This window comes from Eubalaena glacialis, chromosome 9 (genome assembly GCF_028564815.1).
Source record: "Eubalaena glacialis isolate mEubGla1 chromosome 9, mEubGla1.1.hap2.+ XY, whole genome shotgun sequence".
NCBI classification, from domain to species: Eukaryota; Metazoa; Chordata; class Mammalia; order Artiodactyla; family Balaenidae; genus Eubalaena; species Eubalaena glacialis.
This window is the reverse complement of record NC_083724.1, coordinates 109,109,094-109,128,729: the sequence shown is the minus strand read 5'-3', so window position 1 is coordinate 109,128,729 and position 19,636 is coordinate 109,109,094. Positions and strand designations below refer to the sequence as shown.

General features: G+C 38.4%; 1 protein-coding gene across 2 annotated transcripts in view; it reads right to left on the bottom strand.

Annotated features, from left to right (window-relative positions):
* Positions 1 to 3,906: 3,906 nt before the first annotated feature.
* PIWIL2 (piwi like RNA-mediated gene silencing 2) overlaps positions 3,907 to 19,636 on the bottom strand; it is an 85,102-nt gene continuing 69,372 nt past the window's right edge. The window contains exons 20-22 of one of the 2 annotated variants that reach the window (XM_061199400.1): positions 5,413 to 5,666; positions 4,859 to 4,966; positions 3,907 to 4,063 (exon numbers count right to left, since the gene is read on the bottom strand). In XM_061199400.1, the coding sequence (XP_061055383.1) occupies positions 3,907 to 4,063; positions 4,859 to 4,966; positions 5,413 to 5,666 (519 nt within the window). The remainder of the gene's footprint in view (positions 4,064 to 4,858; positions 4,967 to 5,412; positions 5,667 to 19,636) is intronic. The other variant, XM_061199401.1, reaches the window with a different exon arrangement.

The window sequence follows — 19,636 nt, the reverse complement described above, 5'->3', positions numbered from 1 at the left end:
GCAATCCTGCACCTCATAAGGTCTAACGCTGCATCTTCTATCCTTATCTGAAATGAAAAAGCTCAGTGCTCCTGTCCCTGCATTTTGTCCATAACCCTGGGATGCTGTGTTGGCATCAACTATAACCACTCTGGCTTCCCTTTCTTTCTTGTGCCTCAATATCTTCCCTCCTTCCTCCTTCCCCCCCATCTTCCTCTCTTCCCTCGTTCCATTTCCTGAAAATCCAGCTACTTAACATAAAAAAAAAATTTTTTTTTCTATTTCGGCCAACCTTCGTCAGTATGGTCAGCTCAAGTCTGCTGTGTTGCCAGAAGTCTCCCGTACTCATTCTTCTTTTTTTTTGTGCCACGCAGCTTGGGGGATTCTCAGTTCCCTAACCAGGGATCCAGGGATTGAACCCCAGCCAGGGCAGTGAAGGCGCCAAATCCTAACCTCTAGACCAGCAAGGAACACCCACACTTACTCATTCTTAAAAATAGGTATGTATTTTTTAGAATAGCTTTAGGTTCACAGCACAGTTTGCAGAGGGTAAAGATTTCCCATATACGTACAGCCTCCCCCATTATCAACATCCCCCACAAGAATGGTACATGTGTTACAATTAGTGAACCTACATCAACTTATCATAATCACCTAAAATCCCAGTTTACATCAGGGTTCATGCTTAGTGTTTCACAGTCTATGGGTTTACACAAATATATAATGACATGTATCCACCAATACAAGATCATACAGAATAGTTTCCTTGCCCTAAAAATCCTCTGTGCTCTGCCCATTCATCCCTCCTCTCCCCTAACCCCTGACCCTTTCACTGTCTCTATAGTTTTTGCCTTTTCCAGAATGTTACATAGTTGGAATCATACAGTATGTAACCTTTTCAGACTGGCTTCTTTCACTCAGTAATACGCATTTAAGTTTCCTGCAGGTCTTTCCAATAGCTTGATAGCTCATTGCTTTTTAGCACTGAATAATATTCCATTGTCTTGTCGTACCATAGTTTATCTATTCACCTACTGATGGACATCTTGGTTGCTTACAAGTTTTGGCAATTATGTATAAAGCTGCTTTAAACATTCATGTGTAGGTTTCTGTGTGGACAAAAGTTGTAAACTCATTTGGGCAAATACCAAGCAGTGTGATTGCTTGATCATATGATAAGAATATGTTTAGTTTTGTAAGAAACTACCAAACTGTCTTCCAAAGCGGCTATGCTATTTCGCATTCCCTCAGGCAATGATGAGTTCATGTTGTTCCACATCCTCACCAGCATTTGGTGTTGTCAGTGTTTTGGATTTTGGCCATTCTAATAGGTGTGCAGTGGTATCTCATTTTAATTTGTAATTCTCTAATGACATATGATGTGGAGCATCAACACATGATGTTCGAGCCCTGGTCCGGGAAGATCCCACATGCCACGGAGCAACTAAGCCTGTGCGCCACAAGTACTGAACCTGAGCTCTAGAGCCCGCGTGCCATAGCCACTGAAGCCCACGCGCCTAGAGCCTGTGCTCCACAACAAGAGAAGCCACCGCAACGAGAAGCCCGTGCACCGCAACGAAGAGTAGCCCCCGCTCGCCGCCAACTAAAGAAAGCCCGCGCAGCAACAAAGACCCAATGCAGCCAATAAATAAATAAATAAAAATTTTTTAAAAAGAAATTTATTTTTTTTAATTTTAAAAAATTAAAAAAAAAGAAATTGGGTTCTTTCTAGAATGAGTTCAAGAAGCACTGCCTCATTTAAGATGGAGTTTCTAAATAAATAGAAAAGGACGTAGTGGTGAGGCAAGCAGCCAGGGTGCTTTGGGAAGGTATTTTTAAAGGTTACAGACACACCATGAGGTACATGCAAAGAAGGGCAAGCATTAGGAAAAGGTGAGAAGGGAGGGCCACCCTTAGGAGCTGGCTCTCACTTAGGCTAACAGAAATTGTCTGATGGGAAAAGAGATTTTTGAAAACAAGACAAAACACACACACACACACACACACACAGAGTTGCCTCATTTGTCCCAGAAGTAAGACTGTTAGCGTCTTTTCCAAGAAATCTTACTGCCAGATCTCAGTGAAATTACCTGGGTACTAATACTGGAGCTGCATCCAGCATGCCTAGTAACAAATTAGTAATTTTAACAAGTGTTACAGCTCTACAAAGGAAAAGAACTATATTAATATCATATGTCAATGACATTATTTCAAACACAACTACACATTTATACAAATTTGTTTTTATTTATTTCCCACCCCATGACCAGTCACTTCACATTAAGACTGAAAAAACAAGACAAGAAAACCGGAATAAAAAGTGAAATTTTTGTATTATATTCAAGTATTTGTCTTTTCTGATTATATAAGAGAAAATGAGTATTAGGAAATCTAACTTCAAAAGAGAAATTCAAAATGCTTCCAAAGAGAATGAGAGACTGTTAAGCCAAAAACCAGTGATCCAATGTGTCTGATTCCATGGTGTTTAAATCCCAGGTCTCAGCCTTCCTCTGTCCCTCACTCCAAACGGAACCGAAGCGCACTTGAGACCATTGACACCCAGAGCCGCTCAGCCTCTGCCAACGCAATGCTTGCTCAGTTTTCTTCTAACGATTTTTAAGCTGAAGTTTCTCTTCTCACACACTGTCATATAAAATAGGGATTTCTGCTTCATCCCCTCCCTGCCATCATACCAAAAAATAAATAAATGCAAATTTGAAAACATTAAATGTAACTGTCCTTTAAAACCCAGGTAAAGCAAGATAGGACTGAATTAGCCCTGACGGGACTGGAAATTTTTTAAACGGGGAAAAATAAACACACAATAACAGTGCTTCCCCAAAACACTGAAACCCACAGACACAGTGACAACTTTCTAAACTGAAACGTCTGGACTTTGGAAGGAGTGTCATGTTTCCCAAAGCCAACTTCTAGAAATCGTAACATGGATTCAGAAAAACTCCTAACAAAATGAGCCAACAGCCGGGAAGAGAGTATTGAGCAAGGGAAATGAGTGATTCAATTTGCAAACATATCAACAGAAAAGAAGGTGACACACTGGGGAGAAAGGGTCAAGAAAAGCTCATGTCCCATCATGAACCTTCCAAGCTGCTGGATTTCATAGGTTCTGACGCTTAATTTTTAAAAAACTGAAACTAAAGATCAGTAACCGGAGCAAAGCTGTCTTTGTGCCTGAGTGTGTGTATATGCGGCGGGGAGGGAGGTAGGAAGAAATCAACATAGCACGCTCACTATAAAGCAACTGAAATATACAGAAAAAACTGCATTTGGCCTCTCTTAGGAGGCCAAGGAATAGCTAAACACCTCTTTCAAAGTCACGTGTCATCAACTCAATCCCTAGAGAAGATTAGGTAAGCAAGGGCCTGACTATCCCACCAGCTGGTTTTACTACATGCCTTTCACATTTTCCAGCAATAGGCATATCCTGAAAAACCTTGCCTTCTTACCTTTCCCAGTTGCCCAAATAAAGTAGCTCTCTACTTTAAGAAACTTGCAAAGACTTCATTCATTATCACCTCTGGCACCAGAAATGGGAACTGTTTATTAGTAAACAGAGTTTGTAAGTGCAATCGCTGCTTCTGCGGGTTTCTACAGCTCAAGTTGGCTTTGGAGGCTCCTAAAGGGTCCCCTGTCTTCACCCACCCCATCTACGCAGTAGCAGACTACCCCCATGTGCTCTACAAAGGCAACGAGACAATTTCTAGCTGATCCTTAGGGTGGAACCTGCTTCTTGGTGATATCAGGTTTAAAAGAGAAAAGAAAAAAAAGATATCTTATTCTACTGGGTTGGTGAAAGGGAAAACACCAACACAAAACCCCTTTGTCACTGTTAATCCTGCACAGCTGAGTTCACAGCTGAGTTCAGAAGTCTGATTGCTCTGACCAGCCCATGTCCTGATTATCCAGTCACAGGAAGAACAGGTTCTCACACAGCTGGATGGCTGGTTCATGATGCAAGATTTGTCCTGACAGGAAAGCTAGCTTGTGGGCATACTTGCAAGGAGCTGGAACTCTAATGGTACCAGGCCAATTCCAGTACATGTGGCACAGTTTGAAAGTCAACCTGTAGGCCAAGAAGAAAACATGATCCTTTTCACTTTCCATCTTCAATTTGGAGCACATTATGTACTTCTGGGTGTGTGACACAGCATAGTTACCAGCAAACTGGGGGACTGAGGAATATATGATGCAACTTTTGGGAATCATTATTTTTAAGTGGAATTGTATCTATTTCCACTATTTGTAAGTCAAGAGGGCATGGGGAAATTCCCACTTTAGGTGCTCCTCTTTTTATATCAAAACAAGGAAAACAGCAAGGAGCACATGGTTTTGTTTTTGGGGTTTTTTTTTGCCTCAAGAAAAAGCTGCAGAAAGGTAAGTACCCCAGCAAAGTATTTATATAATCTGAGCGCAAGAGCAATGCATCTCAAACCTGGCTGTGTGTCATGATCATTAGAAGCAGTTTTTAAAAATGCGAATGCCTCAGAATGCTTGGAGTTCATGAAGCCTGGGTGTATTTTTTGAAAGGTCTCCAAGTAATTTTAGTGTACAACAAGGATTATCAGTCGCACCTCAAAAAGATACCATTATCATGAAAGACAAGAAGAAACTCAAGGGGTAAATATTCCTGGCAGTGGGCAGTATTTGTCTTTTCTGATTATATAAGAGAAAATGAGTATTAGGAAATCCAACTTCAAAAGATAAATTCAAAATGCTTCCAAAGAGAATCAGAAAATTATTAAGCCAAAAACCAGTGATCCAGTTTGTTTAATTCAGTGGTTTTAAAATTCCAGGTTTTAGCCTTAGCTCACTGGCCAGAATTATTTACAAGTGAGGAGGAGGTTACTGGTCAGCTCACCTCTGCATATGATCAGGGCTCAGGTGTGCAGTGTTGAGAACACAAACATAATGGGTAGGAATGCCACAACCCTGTCGTACATGATGGGCAAGAAGGTAGAAGTCCACCCTAGAAAGGAAAAAGTACAAAGTAATGGTAGAGTTGGATTTGGCCAGAGCTGGAAAAGATCTTGGAGATCATTCTAGCTCCTTCACCTAAGGCTCAGAGAGGTCAAATGACTGGATCAAGGACATACAAGGACCAAACTAGGCTGAGAATTCAGGTCTCCTGACTCAACAGGCTATTTAAGAATGGTGGTAGAAATGACATCTGTGTGCAGGTTAAGCATGCATAGTCTTAGGAAAAGACTATATGTTCAATATTTTATACTTAAGAGGTAAAAGCTTCATTGCTGGTTTGTGTGTTCTTAAATAGTTTTTAAAATTTTACTTTTTAACAGTAAAATCTCTGATTCCATTCCACATCTCTCTAGGCAACGTCCCCATTCCAATACCCAGGGAACAGATAACTTCTCCAACCTATTCTTGTTGAAATACTGTGTCTCGCCCACTTACCACTCACAGCTTGTTATTGTATGATCTACCACAGTCCCGGGGGAGGGAGTCACAAAGTGCTCTGTAGAAGACCGGTACACATTGGTGCTGATTTTCTTCTGAACTACAAATACCACCATCTTGGGATGATAATTCTCAAAAGCTTCAAAACACTTCTGTAGCTGAGGAATCTCATAGCTGGCAATTGTCTTTAGTTGGCCATCAGACACTCCATCACGGTACACCACAATCTTCTCTGGGAGACAGTGGTTCACCTGAAACAACACCCTGCTGAGGTGAACTGTGTGGCCCTGGGGCTAATGACCACAGGCAGAGAAAGGCTGACTCAGCAAACAACCCGGAGACACGGCAGTGGGTCCCTTTGACAGCTGGGCCCAAAGCTATCATGTTGGAAGGGCAGGGAGAAGCAGCTTCTAGTCATTTCTAGACTTCCTCAGGGTAGTAAAACAGGTCTGGTACACCAAAGGTGTTATAAAATATGAAACCAAATAAGCAAGCTCTGAGTCATATATATACGGCTTATACTGAAACGGTGTGAAAAAAAGTTAAAAGGAAGGAAAATTATGGGCTGAATCAATCTTCCTACTACTTGGATTTAACACTAACTAGTGTCTAGGCAAAAAACAAGGTGAACTGCTGTAGAAATTCTAACATATAACTGCACATCCCACAGATCCACCATCCTCACGTTTCTGTGTATCAGTAACATCCAAAGTTGCTGACAAATGAAAGGGGATCCTTTACTAAATATTATCCTACCATCAGGTATAGTGTGAAACATTCTTAATATAACTAAGTAAATAGCAGTCCTGGTAAATTGTCCATGGATCCAAATCAAATTAAATGCTGGCTTGAATCAGTTTTTTGTTTTTTTGTTTTTTGGGTTTTTTAAAATTATTTATTTATTTATTTATTTATTTATGGCTGTGCTGGGTCTTCGTTTCTGTGTGAGGGCTTTCTCTAGTTGCGGCAAGTGGGGGCCACTCGTCATCGCGGTGCGCGGGCCTCTCACTATCGCGGCCTCTCTTGTTGCGGAGCACAGGCTCCAGGCGCGCAGGCTCAGTAAGTGTGGCTCACGGGCCTAGCTGCTCTGCGGCATGTGGGATCTTCCCAGACCAGGGCTCGAACGCGTGTCCCCTGCATTGGCAGGCAGATTCTCAACCACTGCGCCACCAGGGAAACCCCTTGAATCAGTTTTGAAAAATAATTTTTTCCCCATTTAGAGAATATAATTATGTTCTAGTTGTATGTGACTTCAATAATTTTAAAAAATAAGCTGTTTCATTTTAAACTAGAAGTTTTCTTTAAAGTGCTTAGGTTTAGGGACTTCCCTGGCGGTCCAGTGGTTAGGACTCCATGATTCCACTGCAGGGGGCACGGGTTCGATCCCTGGTTGGTGAACTAAGATCCCACATGCCATGTGGCATGGCCAAAGAAATACATAAATAAATAAAGTGCTTTGGTTTAATTCAGTTAGTGACAGTTTGATTCTGATTTTGGTTCATCCTAGGTTTTTGTTCACAATTCCCCTCAAAACCCTAACTTATCATTGAATTAGATAGGCTTATACTACGTATTCTTTATAGGTTACTCTACATGAAAATTTAAGTTTCATTTCAAAGAACCCTTTTTAATAATAAATAATCACCTAGCATCTTTTTGGAGTTTAAGTTTAAAATTCAAATATTTTATAAATGTCCCTTTTTTCTGAGACCCCGCAAGTACTGTATTTACAAACATGTGATTCATCTTCACATTCCAAGATTGGAATTATTCCCCCAGTTGTACTTTTTTGTTTTTATGTTGTTTTTGGCTGTCTAGCATCTATTCCACCTCTTTTTGGTAACAGCATTTTAAGTGTCCTCCTGCCTCCAACAGGATACACTGGAATTCGTGTGATTATTAATCAAGGTACCTTCCCCTAATCCAGGGCTTCTCAACCTCAACACTACTGACATGTAGGGCCAGTGAATTCTTTTTATTGGGGGCTGACACTAAAGGATGTTTAGCAGCATTCCTGGCCTCTACCCACTAGATGCCAGTAGCAATCTCTCTCAGTTATAACCAAAAATGTCTCCAGGCTGCCCACTGGGGGAACAAAACTGCCCCAGCAGAACACTCCTCCCTCACTCTGACTCTTTGACAGAGAGTAAGAAACACCTGGAGATTTTCCCTTTGTGGTGGTGCTTCTTCAGGATCCCTGCTTCTGGAACCCTATCCATTTCCCAGCTTGACGCTCAACCTTCCCACGAATCCTCTGAGACTCTCCATGATCTTACCAATTAATCCCCATTTTGCTAAAGTTAGCACATTTCTGTGACTTCCCAAAGACCCCTAACTGATACGTTGTGTAAAAGGGTGGGTAACAAAGGCACCTGGATCTGGAAGAAAACCTGATTTCACAGATGAGGAAACAGAGAAGAATTACACTGGATCTGGGGTCAGGAGACCTGGGACTGAGTCTGAATGTGCTGCTCCTCAGCTATGCTCTTGAAGACTCAGTTTCCTCACTTGAAAAATGGATGTAAATGACCACCTTACTTTTCTTCTTCTCAGGGTTAAGAGGGATAAAGTGTGTGTATATATGTATATAATTTTTTTAAGCTACACACAAAAGTTGAGAACAAACTAGATCAAGGAAATACAGATATTCTGAAGCACAGGGAAGGGATCTAACAAGATCAATGGAGTGAGAAATAGAATCAAGTTCGTCTGAAGTATTCACTGATATTACCTCTTTCTTTAAAATCTGTTAACCAACTACTGAGTGTGAGACATTATACTTGGCCCTATGTAAGATTCCAGTAGAAGTGAAAGGCATGATTCCTGTTATTAAGGAGCTTTCAAATCTAATAATAACAGTCAACAATGGTAACTTTTCTAGGTCATCTAGTCCATTCTCCTCATTTCATAAATGATAAGACTATGATGTAGGGGGGTCAAAATATGAGACAAATCACAATACTGAAACATAAACGTTAAATATACATTATTAAATCACTTCAGTACTAGGGTAAATACATGAAACAATAAATTAATGAAAGCAGGACTGTGCTTGTTGGCTTGCTATCCCTAGCACTGAATACAACGGTGAGGGTCAAGTAGAAAATAAGTATCTGCTGGAAGTTTGAGATGTTCTTTTATGTGTGATTCCATTCATTCACTGAACAAACACTTAATGCCCACTAGATATGAGCCACTGTGCTAGCCTCAGAAAATTTAAAAATTATCTTGATACCTTCCAAATATTAGTGGAGCTCAAATTAACACTGGGGAGACAGACACAAAGTAAATACTCTCAATACATTACAAATAACATAACAAAGAATATAAATAAAATGCTATGGGAACAGAGAAGTATAAGACATTTGTTCTCTAGAGGAAAAAGTGAATATTATGCCTCAGTGAAAGAACTAGCAGACAATTCAGTCAGCAAGAAGGGTAAAGGATTCCAGGTAGCACTGCAATGTATTGAATACTACAACATGGGTGAACTCTGAAGACATTATGCTAAGTGAAATAAACAAGTCACAAAAAGACAAATACAGTATGATTCCACGTGTATGAGATACTCAGGGTAGTCAAAATCAGAGACAGGAAGTAGAAGGGTGGTGGCAACGGGCTAGGGGAAGGGGAGCATGGGGAATTACTGTTTTATGGGGACAGAGTTTCAGTTTTACAGGATAAAAAAAGAGTTATGGAGATGGATGATGATGATGACTGCCCAACATTTTGAATGTATTTAATACCACTGAAATGTTATACTTAAAAATGGTTAAGATGGTAAATTTTATGTTATGTGTATTTTACTCAATTAAAAAAACTGGGGGAAAAAAAGAGGGAAGAGGCCAGGCAAGCTACTAGAAATGGCAGGTGCAGAAAGGGCAGGCTGAAGTCTGGAAGAGTCCCCAAATAATCACTTGCTCAAGATAACTCTCCACCCTAAGATCCTCCCAATTGTGCTAAGAAAAGGGAAGTGAAGGTGGAACTGAAAAGCAGAAAGAACCTATACTCTCACACATTGTAAACTGGCTGCCTGAAACTTCTGATTCCAAAGGCAATACCGTGGCCCACTCCCTTCTGTCTCCAGGGTCGAACACTAGTCAGACCAGTCCAGCAATATGAAGTCAGAGCCAGAGCCAGAACCACAGGAGAAGCAAAAGGGGCTGAATTAACTACAGCTGAGTTTAATCTTCTCAAAGCTCAGGCCAAATAACAGATGAACTCAACATTAAGTGATTACTAATCATGAGAGCTAAAGCTAAGGCAAGTGTCAAGAACGTAGCTTGGTTTTGATTTTCACACGAGTGGAAGGCAACACTGGCACTCAGACTCACATGTTAGGTTTCAGTGGCCCATGAGACATCCAAGTACTAGAGGGGCCACGCAGGCAGCTGAAGATGTGGTCTAGGAGCTCAGATGAAGGGTACGGGCCAGAGAGTGATTCTCAATGTGTGCTCTGGGCTCCAATGCTTCCCCTTAGATGTTTTAGGGAGTCCACAGAGTCAAAACTAATTTCACAATACTACTACTACATTACTTGCCATTTTCACTCTAATTAGCTCATAAATATCCAGTAGAATTTTCCAGAAAGTAAATGATGTGTGACACTGCAATAAGTTAAATGTAGGATATTCACTTGCCTTTTACTAACCCAAACATTAAAGCCATTCGCCAAAATGTAAAACATCACCGAATATTTTGAAAGTAATCTTTAATTTAAAATGTTATTTATGGGACTTCCCTGGTGGCACAATGGTTAAGAACCTGCCTGCCAATGCAGAGAACATGGGTTCGAGCCCTGGTCCGGGAAGATCCCACATGCCGCGGAGCAACTAAGCCAGTGCGCCACAACTACTGAGCCTGCGCTCTAGAGTCCACGAGCCACAACTACTGAGCTCACGTGCCACAACAACTGAAGCCCGTGCGCCTAGAGCCCATGCTCTGCAACAAGAGAAGCCACTGCAATGAGAAGCCCACACACTGCAATGAGAAGCCCGCACACCGCAACGAGAAGCCCACGCACCACAACGAAGAGTAGACCCCACTCGCCGCAACTAGAGAAAGTCTGTGCACAGCACTGAAGACCCAACGCAGCCATAAATAAATAAATAAATAAATAAATAAATTACAATAAAAAATAAAAAATAAAATAAAATGTTATTTATGTTATTAACTATATTGAGCTTATTATTTTAAAGTAAATTAAAAAACATTAAAAAGTTCTGTTTTAACTTCTAATACGGTAATTATTGATGTATACCTATACAAACAAAAAACTCAATAATATTTAAGAAGGTAAAGATTTCCTTAGACCAGAAAATTTGAGAACTGCTGGACTAGAAATATAAATCTAAATACAGATATTAAATAAAACCACAGATGAGATTCAGCTTGCCAACAAGGCTTCAGGTGGTGGACCAGGATTTCTAAGAAACCCTGCCACTGAGGACAACTGGAAAAGCTGGACAAAATATAAAAACATCTACCTGAAGGCAGCATCAGAGGAAGGATGCGGGCCCAGAGAAATAAGCCAGCCTTTTGAACCTGTTTTTCCCCGGCAGCATGTGTTGATTTTGCTGATTCCACAAGGGTACGTAAGCTAGACGGATGTTTGGGAGTGGTGCTTTTTTTTTAATCACAGCTTTATTGAGCTATAATTTGCTATACCATAAAAGACACTCTCTTAAGGTATAAAAGTCAAAAGTTTTACATTTATCGAATTTTGCAACCATCACCGCTATCTAATTTTAGAACATATACATCACCCCAAAAGGTAATCTCATACCCATTAGCAGTCATTTCCCATCGCCCCCCCCCAACCCCAACTCCTGGAACACACTAACATACTTTGTTTCTTTGGATTAGCCTATTTTGGACAAACAGAATCATGTAATATGTGGTCTTTTGTGACTAAATAGTTCACTGAACATAATGTTTTCACAGTTCACCCATGTTGTATCAGTCCTTCATTCCCTTATGTTGCCAAATGACATTACATTACAGGCTATATCACATTTGTCCATTCATCGATCATATGGGTTATCTCCAGTTTTGGCTATTATGAATAATACTGCTATGAACATTCATATACAAGTTTTGTGTGGACATATGTTTTCAATTCTCTTGGTTTATACCTAGGAGTAGAATTGCTGGGTCATATGGTAACTCTATGTTTAACATCCTGACGAAATACCAAACTGTTTTTCAAAGAAGCTCTACCATTTTACAATCCCACCAGCAATGTATGAGGGTACCAGTTTCTCCACATCCTTGACAACACTCTTATTATCTTTTTTATTTTAGCCATCCTAGTGTGTGTGAGGTGGTATCTCATTGTGTGTGCATGCTTTTAAATAGAGACTTTATTTTTCAGACCAGTTTTAAGTTTACAAAAAACTTGAGGCCATAGTACAGAGTTCCCATATACACCTTCCCCACCAACCATACACATAGTTTCCCCTATTGTTACCAAATTAGGGTGGTGCATTTGTTACAACTGATAAATATTGATATATTATTAACTAAAGTCCACAGTTTATATTAGCATTCTCTCTCTTGTATATTCTATAGGCTTTAAGAAATGCATGTCATTTATCTACCATTATAGTACTTTTACAGCCCTAAAAACCCCCTGTGCTCCCTATTTATACTTCCCTTCCTCACCCTCCCAAACCTCTGGCAATCACTGATCTTTTTACTGTGTCCATAGTTTTGTGTCTTTTCCAGAATGTCCTATAGTTGGAATCATATAGTATGCAGCCTTTTCAGATTGGCTTTTTCCACTTAGTTACATGCATTTAAGATTCCTCCATATCTTCCCATGGCTTGATAGCTCATTTCTGTTTACTGCTGAGTATTTAATTGTCTGGATGTACCACAGATTATCTGTCCATTCACCTACTGAAGAACATCTTCGTTGCTTCCAGTTTGGGCAATTATAAATAAAGCTGCTATAAAAATCTTTGTGCAAGTTTTTGTGTGGACATATGTCTTCAACTCATTTGGGTAAATACTAAGGAGTGTGATTGCTGAATTGTATGGTAAGAGTATGTTTAGTTTTGTAAGAAACTACCAAACTGCCTTCCAAAGTGGCTGTACCATTTCACATTCCCTCAGGCAATGATGAGAGTTCCCATTGCTCCACATCCTCACTAGCATTTGGTGTTGTCAGTGTTTTAGATTTTGGCCATTCTAATAGATGTGTAGTGGTATCTTGTTGTTTTAATTTGCCATTCCCTAATGTTATATTGAGTATCTTTTCATATGCTTATTTGCCATCTGTATATCTTCTTTGGTGAGAAGTCTGTTCAAGTCTTTTGCCCATCTTTTAATTAGGTTGTTTTCTTATTGAGATTTTAAGAGTTCTTTGTATATTTTAGATAACAGTATTTTATCAGATACTTGTTTTGCAAATATTTTCTCCCAGTCTGTAGCTTCTTTTCATTCTCTTAGTGTCTCTCACAGAAGTTTCACAGAAGTTTTTTTTTTAATTTTAATTAAGTCCTGTTTATCAGTTCTTTCTTTCATGGATAGTGCTTTGGTATCAAAAAGTCATCACCAAACCCAATGTCACCAAGATTTTCTATGTTATCTTCTATACCTTTTACACTTCTGCATTTTAAAGATAAGTCTGTGATAATTTTGAGTTAATTTTTGTGAAAGGTATATGGTCTGGGTATAGTTTTTGTTTCTGTTTGTTTTCTTTGCATGTGGATGGGCAGCTGTTCCAGCACCATTTGTTGAAAAGATTCTCCTTTTCCAGTGAAGTGGCCCATGATCTTTTATCAAAGATCACTGGAATCTATTTGTATAGGTCTACTTCTGGGCTCTCAATTCTGTTACCTTGACATGTCTATTTTTCTTTTTGTCAATACCACACCATCTATATTACTGTAGCTTCATAGTAACTCTTTGAGTAACAGAAGTCCTCTGATTTGGTTCTTCTTAGGTACTGTGTTGGCTACCCTGTGTCTTTTACCTTTCTATTTAAACTTTACAATCTGTTTGTAAATATCTGCAAAGTAACTTGCTGGGATTTTGACTAGGGCTACAGTGAATCGATAGATCAAATTGGGAAGAACTGACATCTTAACAATATTGAGTCCTCCTATCAATGAACATGGGATATCTCTCCATTTATTTAGATATTTGATATTTTTCATTAGAGTTTCAGAGTTTTCTTCATGTAAATCTTATATAAACTTTGTTAGACTTATATCTAATGTTTCATTTTTTGGTGCTAATACAAATGGTATTGTTTTTAATTTCAAATTCCAATTGTTCATTGCTGATATATAGAAAAGGAATTGATTTTGTGGGTTTTTTCAGCAATTTAATTTTGTATATTTATTTTGTATCCTGCAACCTTGTAATTCCAGCACAGTTTTTTTGTTGTTGATTTCTTGAGATGTATACATAGACATCATGCTACCTGCAAAGTTTTTTTTCCTCCTTTTCGACTGTATAACTTTTACTTCCTTTTGTCTTTTTGCATTAGCTAGGACTTCCAGTATGATGTTGAATAGGAGTGGTGAGAGAAGAAATAACTGTCTTGTTCTTGATCTTAGGGGAAAAGTATCTAGTTTCTCACAATTAAGTACAAGGTTAGCTGCAGGATTTTTGTAGATGTTCTGTATTAAGTTTATGAAGTTCCCCCTATACTCCTAGTCTGCTGGGAGGTTTGTTGTTTTTTGTTTGCTTGGTTTTTTTTGTTTTTTTAGTCACAAATGGGAGTTGACTTTTGTCAAATGCTTTTTCTGCATCTATTGACGTGATAGGATTTTTCTTCTTTAGCCTATTGATGTGACAGACCACATTGATTGATTTTCAAATGCTGAACCAGCCCTGTATAACTGGAATACAAACCACTTGGTGGTATCCACTTGGTGGATACCACTTGGTATCCTTCTTAAGGGTTGCTGTAACAACCACAAACTGGGTTGCTTAGAACAACAGAAATGTATTCTCTCACAGTTCTGGAGGGCATAAGTCCAGAACTGTGGTATCAGCAGGTCCACATGCTTCCTCCAAAGGCCCTAGGAAAGAATACTTCCTTGCCTATTCTAGCTTCTGGTGGTTTCTGGCAATCCTTAGTGTTTCCTGGCTTGTAGATACATCACTCCAATCTCTGCTTCTACCTTTCCAGTGCCTTCTCCTGTGTGTCTGTGTCTCTGCTCCTTCACATGACCTTCTATGACTCTGACCAAACTTCCCTCTTCTTATAAGAATATGTCATTGGCTTAGGGCCCACCCTAATCCAGTCTAACCTCATCTTAACCTGACTGAATCTGCAAAGACCCTATTTCCAGATGAAGTCACATTCACAGGATCCAGGTGGACATGAATTTGGAGAGGCAGTATTCAACTCAGAACAGTTACGGTGTATAATTCTTTTTATGCATTGTTAGATTTGCTTTACTAGTATTTTGTTGAAGATTTTTGCATCTATAATCATGAGAAATATTGATCTGTAGCTTCCTTTATTGTAATGCCTTTTTCTGGTTTTCATGTGAAGTGGTACCTCATTGTGATTTTGATTTCCACTTCCCTAATGACTAATGATTTAAGCTCTCTTCATGTGCTTCTTCATCTATTTGTATACGCTCTTTGGAGAAATGTCTATTCAAATGTTTGCCTGTTTTTATGCTGGGTTATTTGTCTCTTTGTTTTTCAGTTGTATATTCTGGAAACTATACCTGTACTAGATATATCAGATGAATGATTCTGTCCCATTCCATGGGTTGTCTTTTCACTTTCTTGCACTTTGAAGCACAAAATATTTTAAATTTGATGAAGTCTGATTTATGTTTTTCTTTACTTGCTTTTTGCTTTCAGTATCATATCTAATAAACTGTTGTCTGTTAAATGGTCACAAAGATATAAACCTATGCCATCATCTAGAGTTTTATAGTTTTAGTTCCTACATTTAGGTCTTTGATCCATTTGGACTTATTTTTTATATATTGTTTGAGGCAAGGATCCAACTTCATTCTTTTGCATGTGGATATCCAGTACTCCCTGCACCATTTCCTGAAAAGACTATGCTTTCTCACCGCTGAATGTCACCCTTGCAGAAATCAGTTTACCATAGGCACACAGGTTTACTTCTGGACTCTCAACTGATCTCTACATCTCTTTCCATTTCAGTACCAGACTGTCTTGTTTATTCTAGCTTTGTAGTAAGTTTTGAATTCAGAAAGTATGAGTCCTTCAATTTTCTTCTTTTTCAAAATTGTTTTGCCTATTCTGGAATTTTTTACATTTCCATATGAATTTGAAAATCAATTTGTCCATTCCTACAAAAAAAAATGTTAGACTTTTGATATGTATTTCCTTGAATCTGTAGATTAATTTAAGGAGTACTACCATCTTAACAATATTAAGTCTTGAATATGGGTTGTCTTTCCTTTTGTTTAGGTCTTCTTCAATTCTTTCAACAATGTTCTGCAGTGTTCAGTGTATTTTTTGCACTTCTTTTGTTAAACATTTTCCTACACAGTTCTCTTTTATGCTGTTATAAATGGAATTATTTTAATTTCATTTCTGGATTGATCATTGCTAGTATAAAGAAATAGTTGATTATTGTACAGCAGTCTTGTATCCTCAACCTTGCTGAACTCTTTTACTAGCTACAATAGTGTGTGTGTATTCTTTAGGGTTTTCTATATGTAAGATAATGTCAAATAGAAACAGACATAGTTTAACTTCTTCCTTTCCAGTCTGGATGTCTTCTGCAGTTTTCTTGTGATATTTTTGTTTAGCTTTAGTATCAAGGTAATATTGGCCTTATGGTATGAACTGGGAAGTGTTCCCTCCTTTCCTATTTTTTGGAAGAGTTTGTGAAAGAATATTAATTCTTTAAATGTTCGGTATAACTAAAAAGTTTTGATAGTTTGTGCCTTTCTTGGAGTTTGTCCATTTCACTTAGGTTATCTAATTTCTTGGCATACAGCCGTTTATAGTATTTTCTTAAAATCCTTTTTTTATTTCTGTAAGGTCAGTAGTGATGTCTTTTTCATTCCAGATTTTAGTATCTGATCTTCTCTTTTTCATGGGTGGTCTAGCTAAAGGCTTATCAATTCTGTTGATCTTTTCAAATAATCAATTTTTGGTTTATTAATTTTCTCTGTTGTTTTTCAATTTTCCATTTCATTTCTCTATGCTATAATCTCTATCAATTCCTTCTTTCTTGCTTTGAGTTTAGTTTGCTCTTCTTTTTCTAGTTTCTTAAGGTGGAACTTGGGCTGTTTGGAGATTTTTCTTCTTTTTTATTATAGGTGTTTACAGCTATAAATTTTCCTTCTAAGCACTTCTTTACATACATCCACAAGTTTTGGTATGTTTTGTTTTCATTTTCATTTATCTCAAAGCGTTTTCTAATTTCCCTTTTGATTTCTTCTTTGACCTCTTGGTTACTTGGGAGTATTGTTTAATTTCCATATAGTTGTGACTTTCCCAAATGTCTCACGTATTAAATTCTAATTTCATTCTATTGTGGTTTCAGAACATATTTTGCATGATTTTAAACCTTTAAGATGGACTGAGTCTTGTTTTATAACCTGACATATGTTCTATCATGGAGAATGTGCCATGCACATTTGAGAAGAATGTGTGTTCTGTTGTTGTGTGTTCTGTAGATGTCTGTTAGGCTGAGTTGGATCACAGAGTTGTTCAAGTATTTTATTTCCTTGTTGATCTTATTTCTAACTGTTCTATCCATTATTGAAAATGAAGTTTTGAAATCTCCATCTATTACTGTAGAATTGTCTATTTCTTTCACTTATGTTAGTTTTTGTTTCATATATTTTTGGATGTATGTTGTTAGTTTCATATATGTTTATATTTTATGACTTCCTCATGGATTGACCCTTTTGCCATTACGAAATGTCCTTTCTTGTCTTTAGTAACAATTGTTATCTTAAAGTCTGTTTTGCCTGTTATTAGTATAGCTACTCCAGCTCTCTTTTGGTTTATCTTGTTCCATTCTTTTACTTTCAACCTCCTGTGTCTTTGAAACTAAAATATGTCTCTTGGAGAAAGCACATCTTCATATTTTCACTTAATCCAAGTTGCTAATCTCTACCTTTGGTGTTTAGTCCATTTACATTTAATGTAATTACTGATACGGTAAGATTTACATCTGCCATTTTACTATCTGTTTTCCACATGCCTTATATCTTTTTTGTCCCTCTATTCTTCCTCAACTGCCTTAATTTGTATTAAATAGACATTTTCTAGTTACCATATTAATTCCCTTGTTGTTCCTTTTATTTTTCAGAGTTATTTTCTTAGTGTTTCACCTGGGGATTACAGTTAACATATTAACTTATAACAATCTCATTTGGTCAGTTAATACAAAATTGTTTTTAAAGATTTAAAAGATTTAAAGATTCTTTTAAAGATTTAAACCACTGGTGGCACAGTGGTTAAGAATCCGCCTGCCAATGCAGGGGACATGGGTTTGAGCCCTGGTCCGGGAAGATCCCAAATGCCGCAGAGCAACTAAGCCTGTGCGCCACAACTACTGAGCCTGCGCTCTAGAGCCCATGAGCCACAACTACTGAGCCTGTGTGCCACAGCTACTGAAGCCCACGCACCTAGAGCTCGTGCTCCGCAACAAGAGAAGCCACCACAGTGGGAAGCCCATGCACCACAATGAAGAGTAGCCCCCACTCGCCGCAACTAGATAAAGCCCCCCACATGCAGCAGTGAAGACCCAATGCAGCCAAAAATAAATATATTTATTTTTTTTAATGATGATTTATTTATTATTTATTTATTTATTTTTGGCTCTGTTGGGTCTTAGACGTGGGATCTGTCATTGCACCAGTGCGCGGGCTCTTCGTTGTGGTACACGGACTTCTCTCTACTTGTGGCGTGCAGGTTTTCTCTTCTCTAGTTGTGGCACACAGGCTCCAGGGCACGTGGGCTCTGCAGTTGTGGCACGTGGGTTCCAGAGCACGTGGGGTCTGTAGTTTGCGGCATATGGGCTCTAGTTGAGGTGCGTGCGAGCTCAGTAGTTGTGGCAAGTGGGCTTAGCTGCCCTGTGGCATGTAGGATCTTAGTTCCCTGACCAGGGATAGAACCTGCGTCCCCTGCATTGTAAGGCAGATTCTTTACCACTGGACCACCACGGAAGTCCCAATACAAAATTAATTTTGGTATTATTCAAAAACTTTGCTCCTATTATGGCTCCGTTCCCTCCCCTCTCCTTTGTGCCTTTACTGTCATACAAATTATATCTTTATACATTGTATGTACATCCACTTAGATTTATAATTACCACTTTATGCACTTGTCTCTTAAGACACAGACTAGAAGAAAAATTACAAACAAAAATATATTTTTGCTCTTTATGTTTACCTATATAGTTACCTTTCCTGGTGGTACTTACTTCTTCATGTGGATACAAATTACTGTCTAGTGTCATTTCATTTCTACCTGAAGGACTCCCTTAAGTATTTCTCGTAGGACAGGTCTGCTAGTGACAAATTCCCCTAGTTTTTGTTTATCTGAGAGTCTTACTTTCTCCATTAAAAAAAAAATGAGATGTAAATCACATAAAATTCACTATTTCAAAGAGTATAATTCAGTGGTTTTAGTATATTCACAAAGTTATATACCTATCAACACTACCTAATTCCATAATATTTTCAACACCCCAAAAAGAACCCTATACCCATTAGCAGTTACTCCCTATTCCTGCCAGCATCCTCAATGCCTGGAAACCAGTAATCTCTTTTCTGTCTCTACAAATTTTCCTATTCTGGATATTTCATAGAAATGGAATAATATAAATATGTGGCTTTTTATGTCTAGCTTCTTTCACTGAGCATAATATTATTGTCAAGGTTTCTCCTTTATTTCTGAACAGCAGCTTTTCTGGATATACAATTCTTATTCAACCTTCTTTTTCTTCCAGCATTTGGAATATGTCATCCCATTGCCTTCTGGCCTCTATGATTTCTGATGAGAAGTCAGCTCTTAATCTTACTGAAGATGCCTTGAATATAATGAGCGGCTTTCTCTTGGTGCTTTCAAGATGCCCTCTTTGTCTTTTAGCAGTCTTACTTGGTTGTGTCTAGGTATGGGTATCTTTGAGTTTTTCCTACTTAGTGTTCGTTAGGCTTCTTGGATGAATTGATTACTTTCTTCATTATTTTTGGAAATTTTTGGCTATTATTCCTTCCAATGTCCTTTGTTCCCAATTCTTTCTCACTAC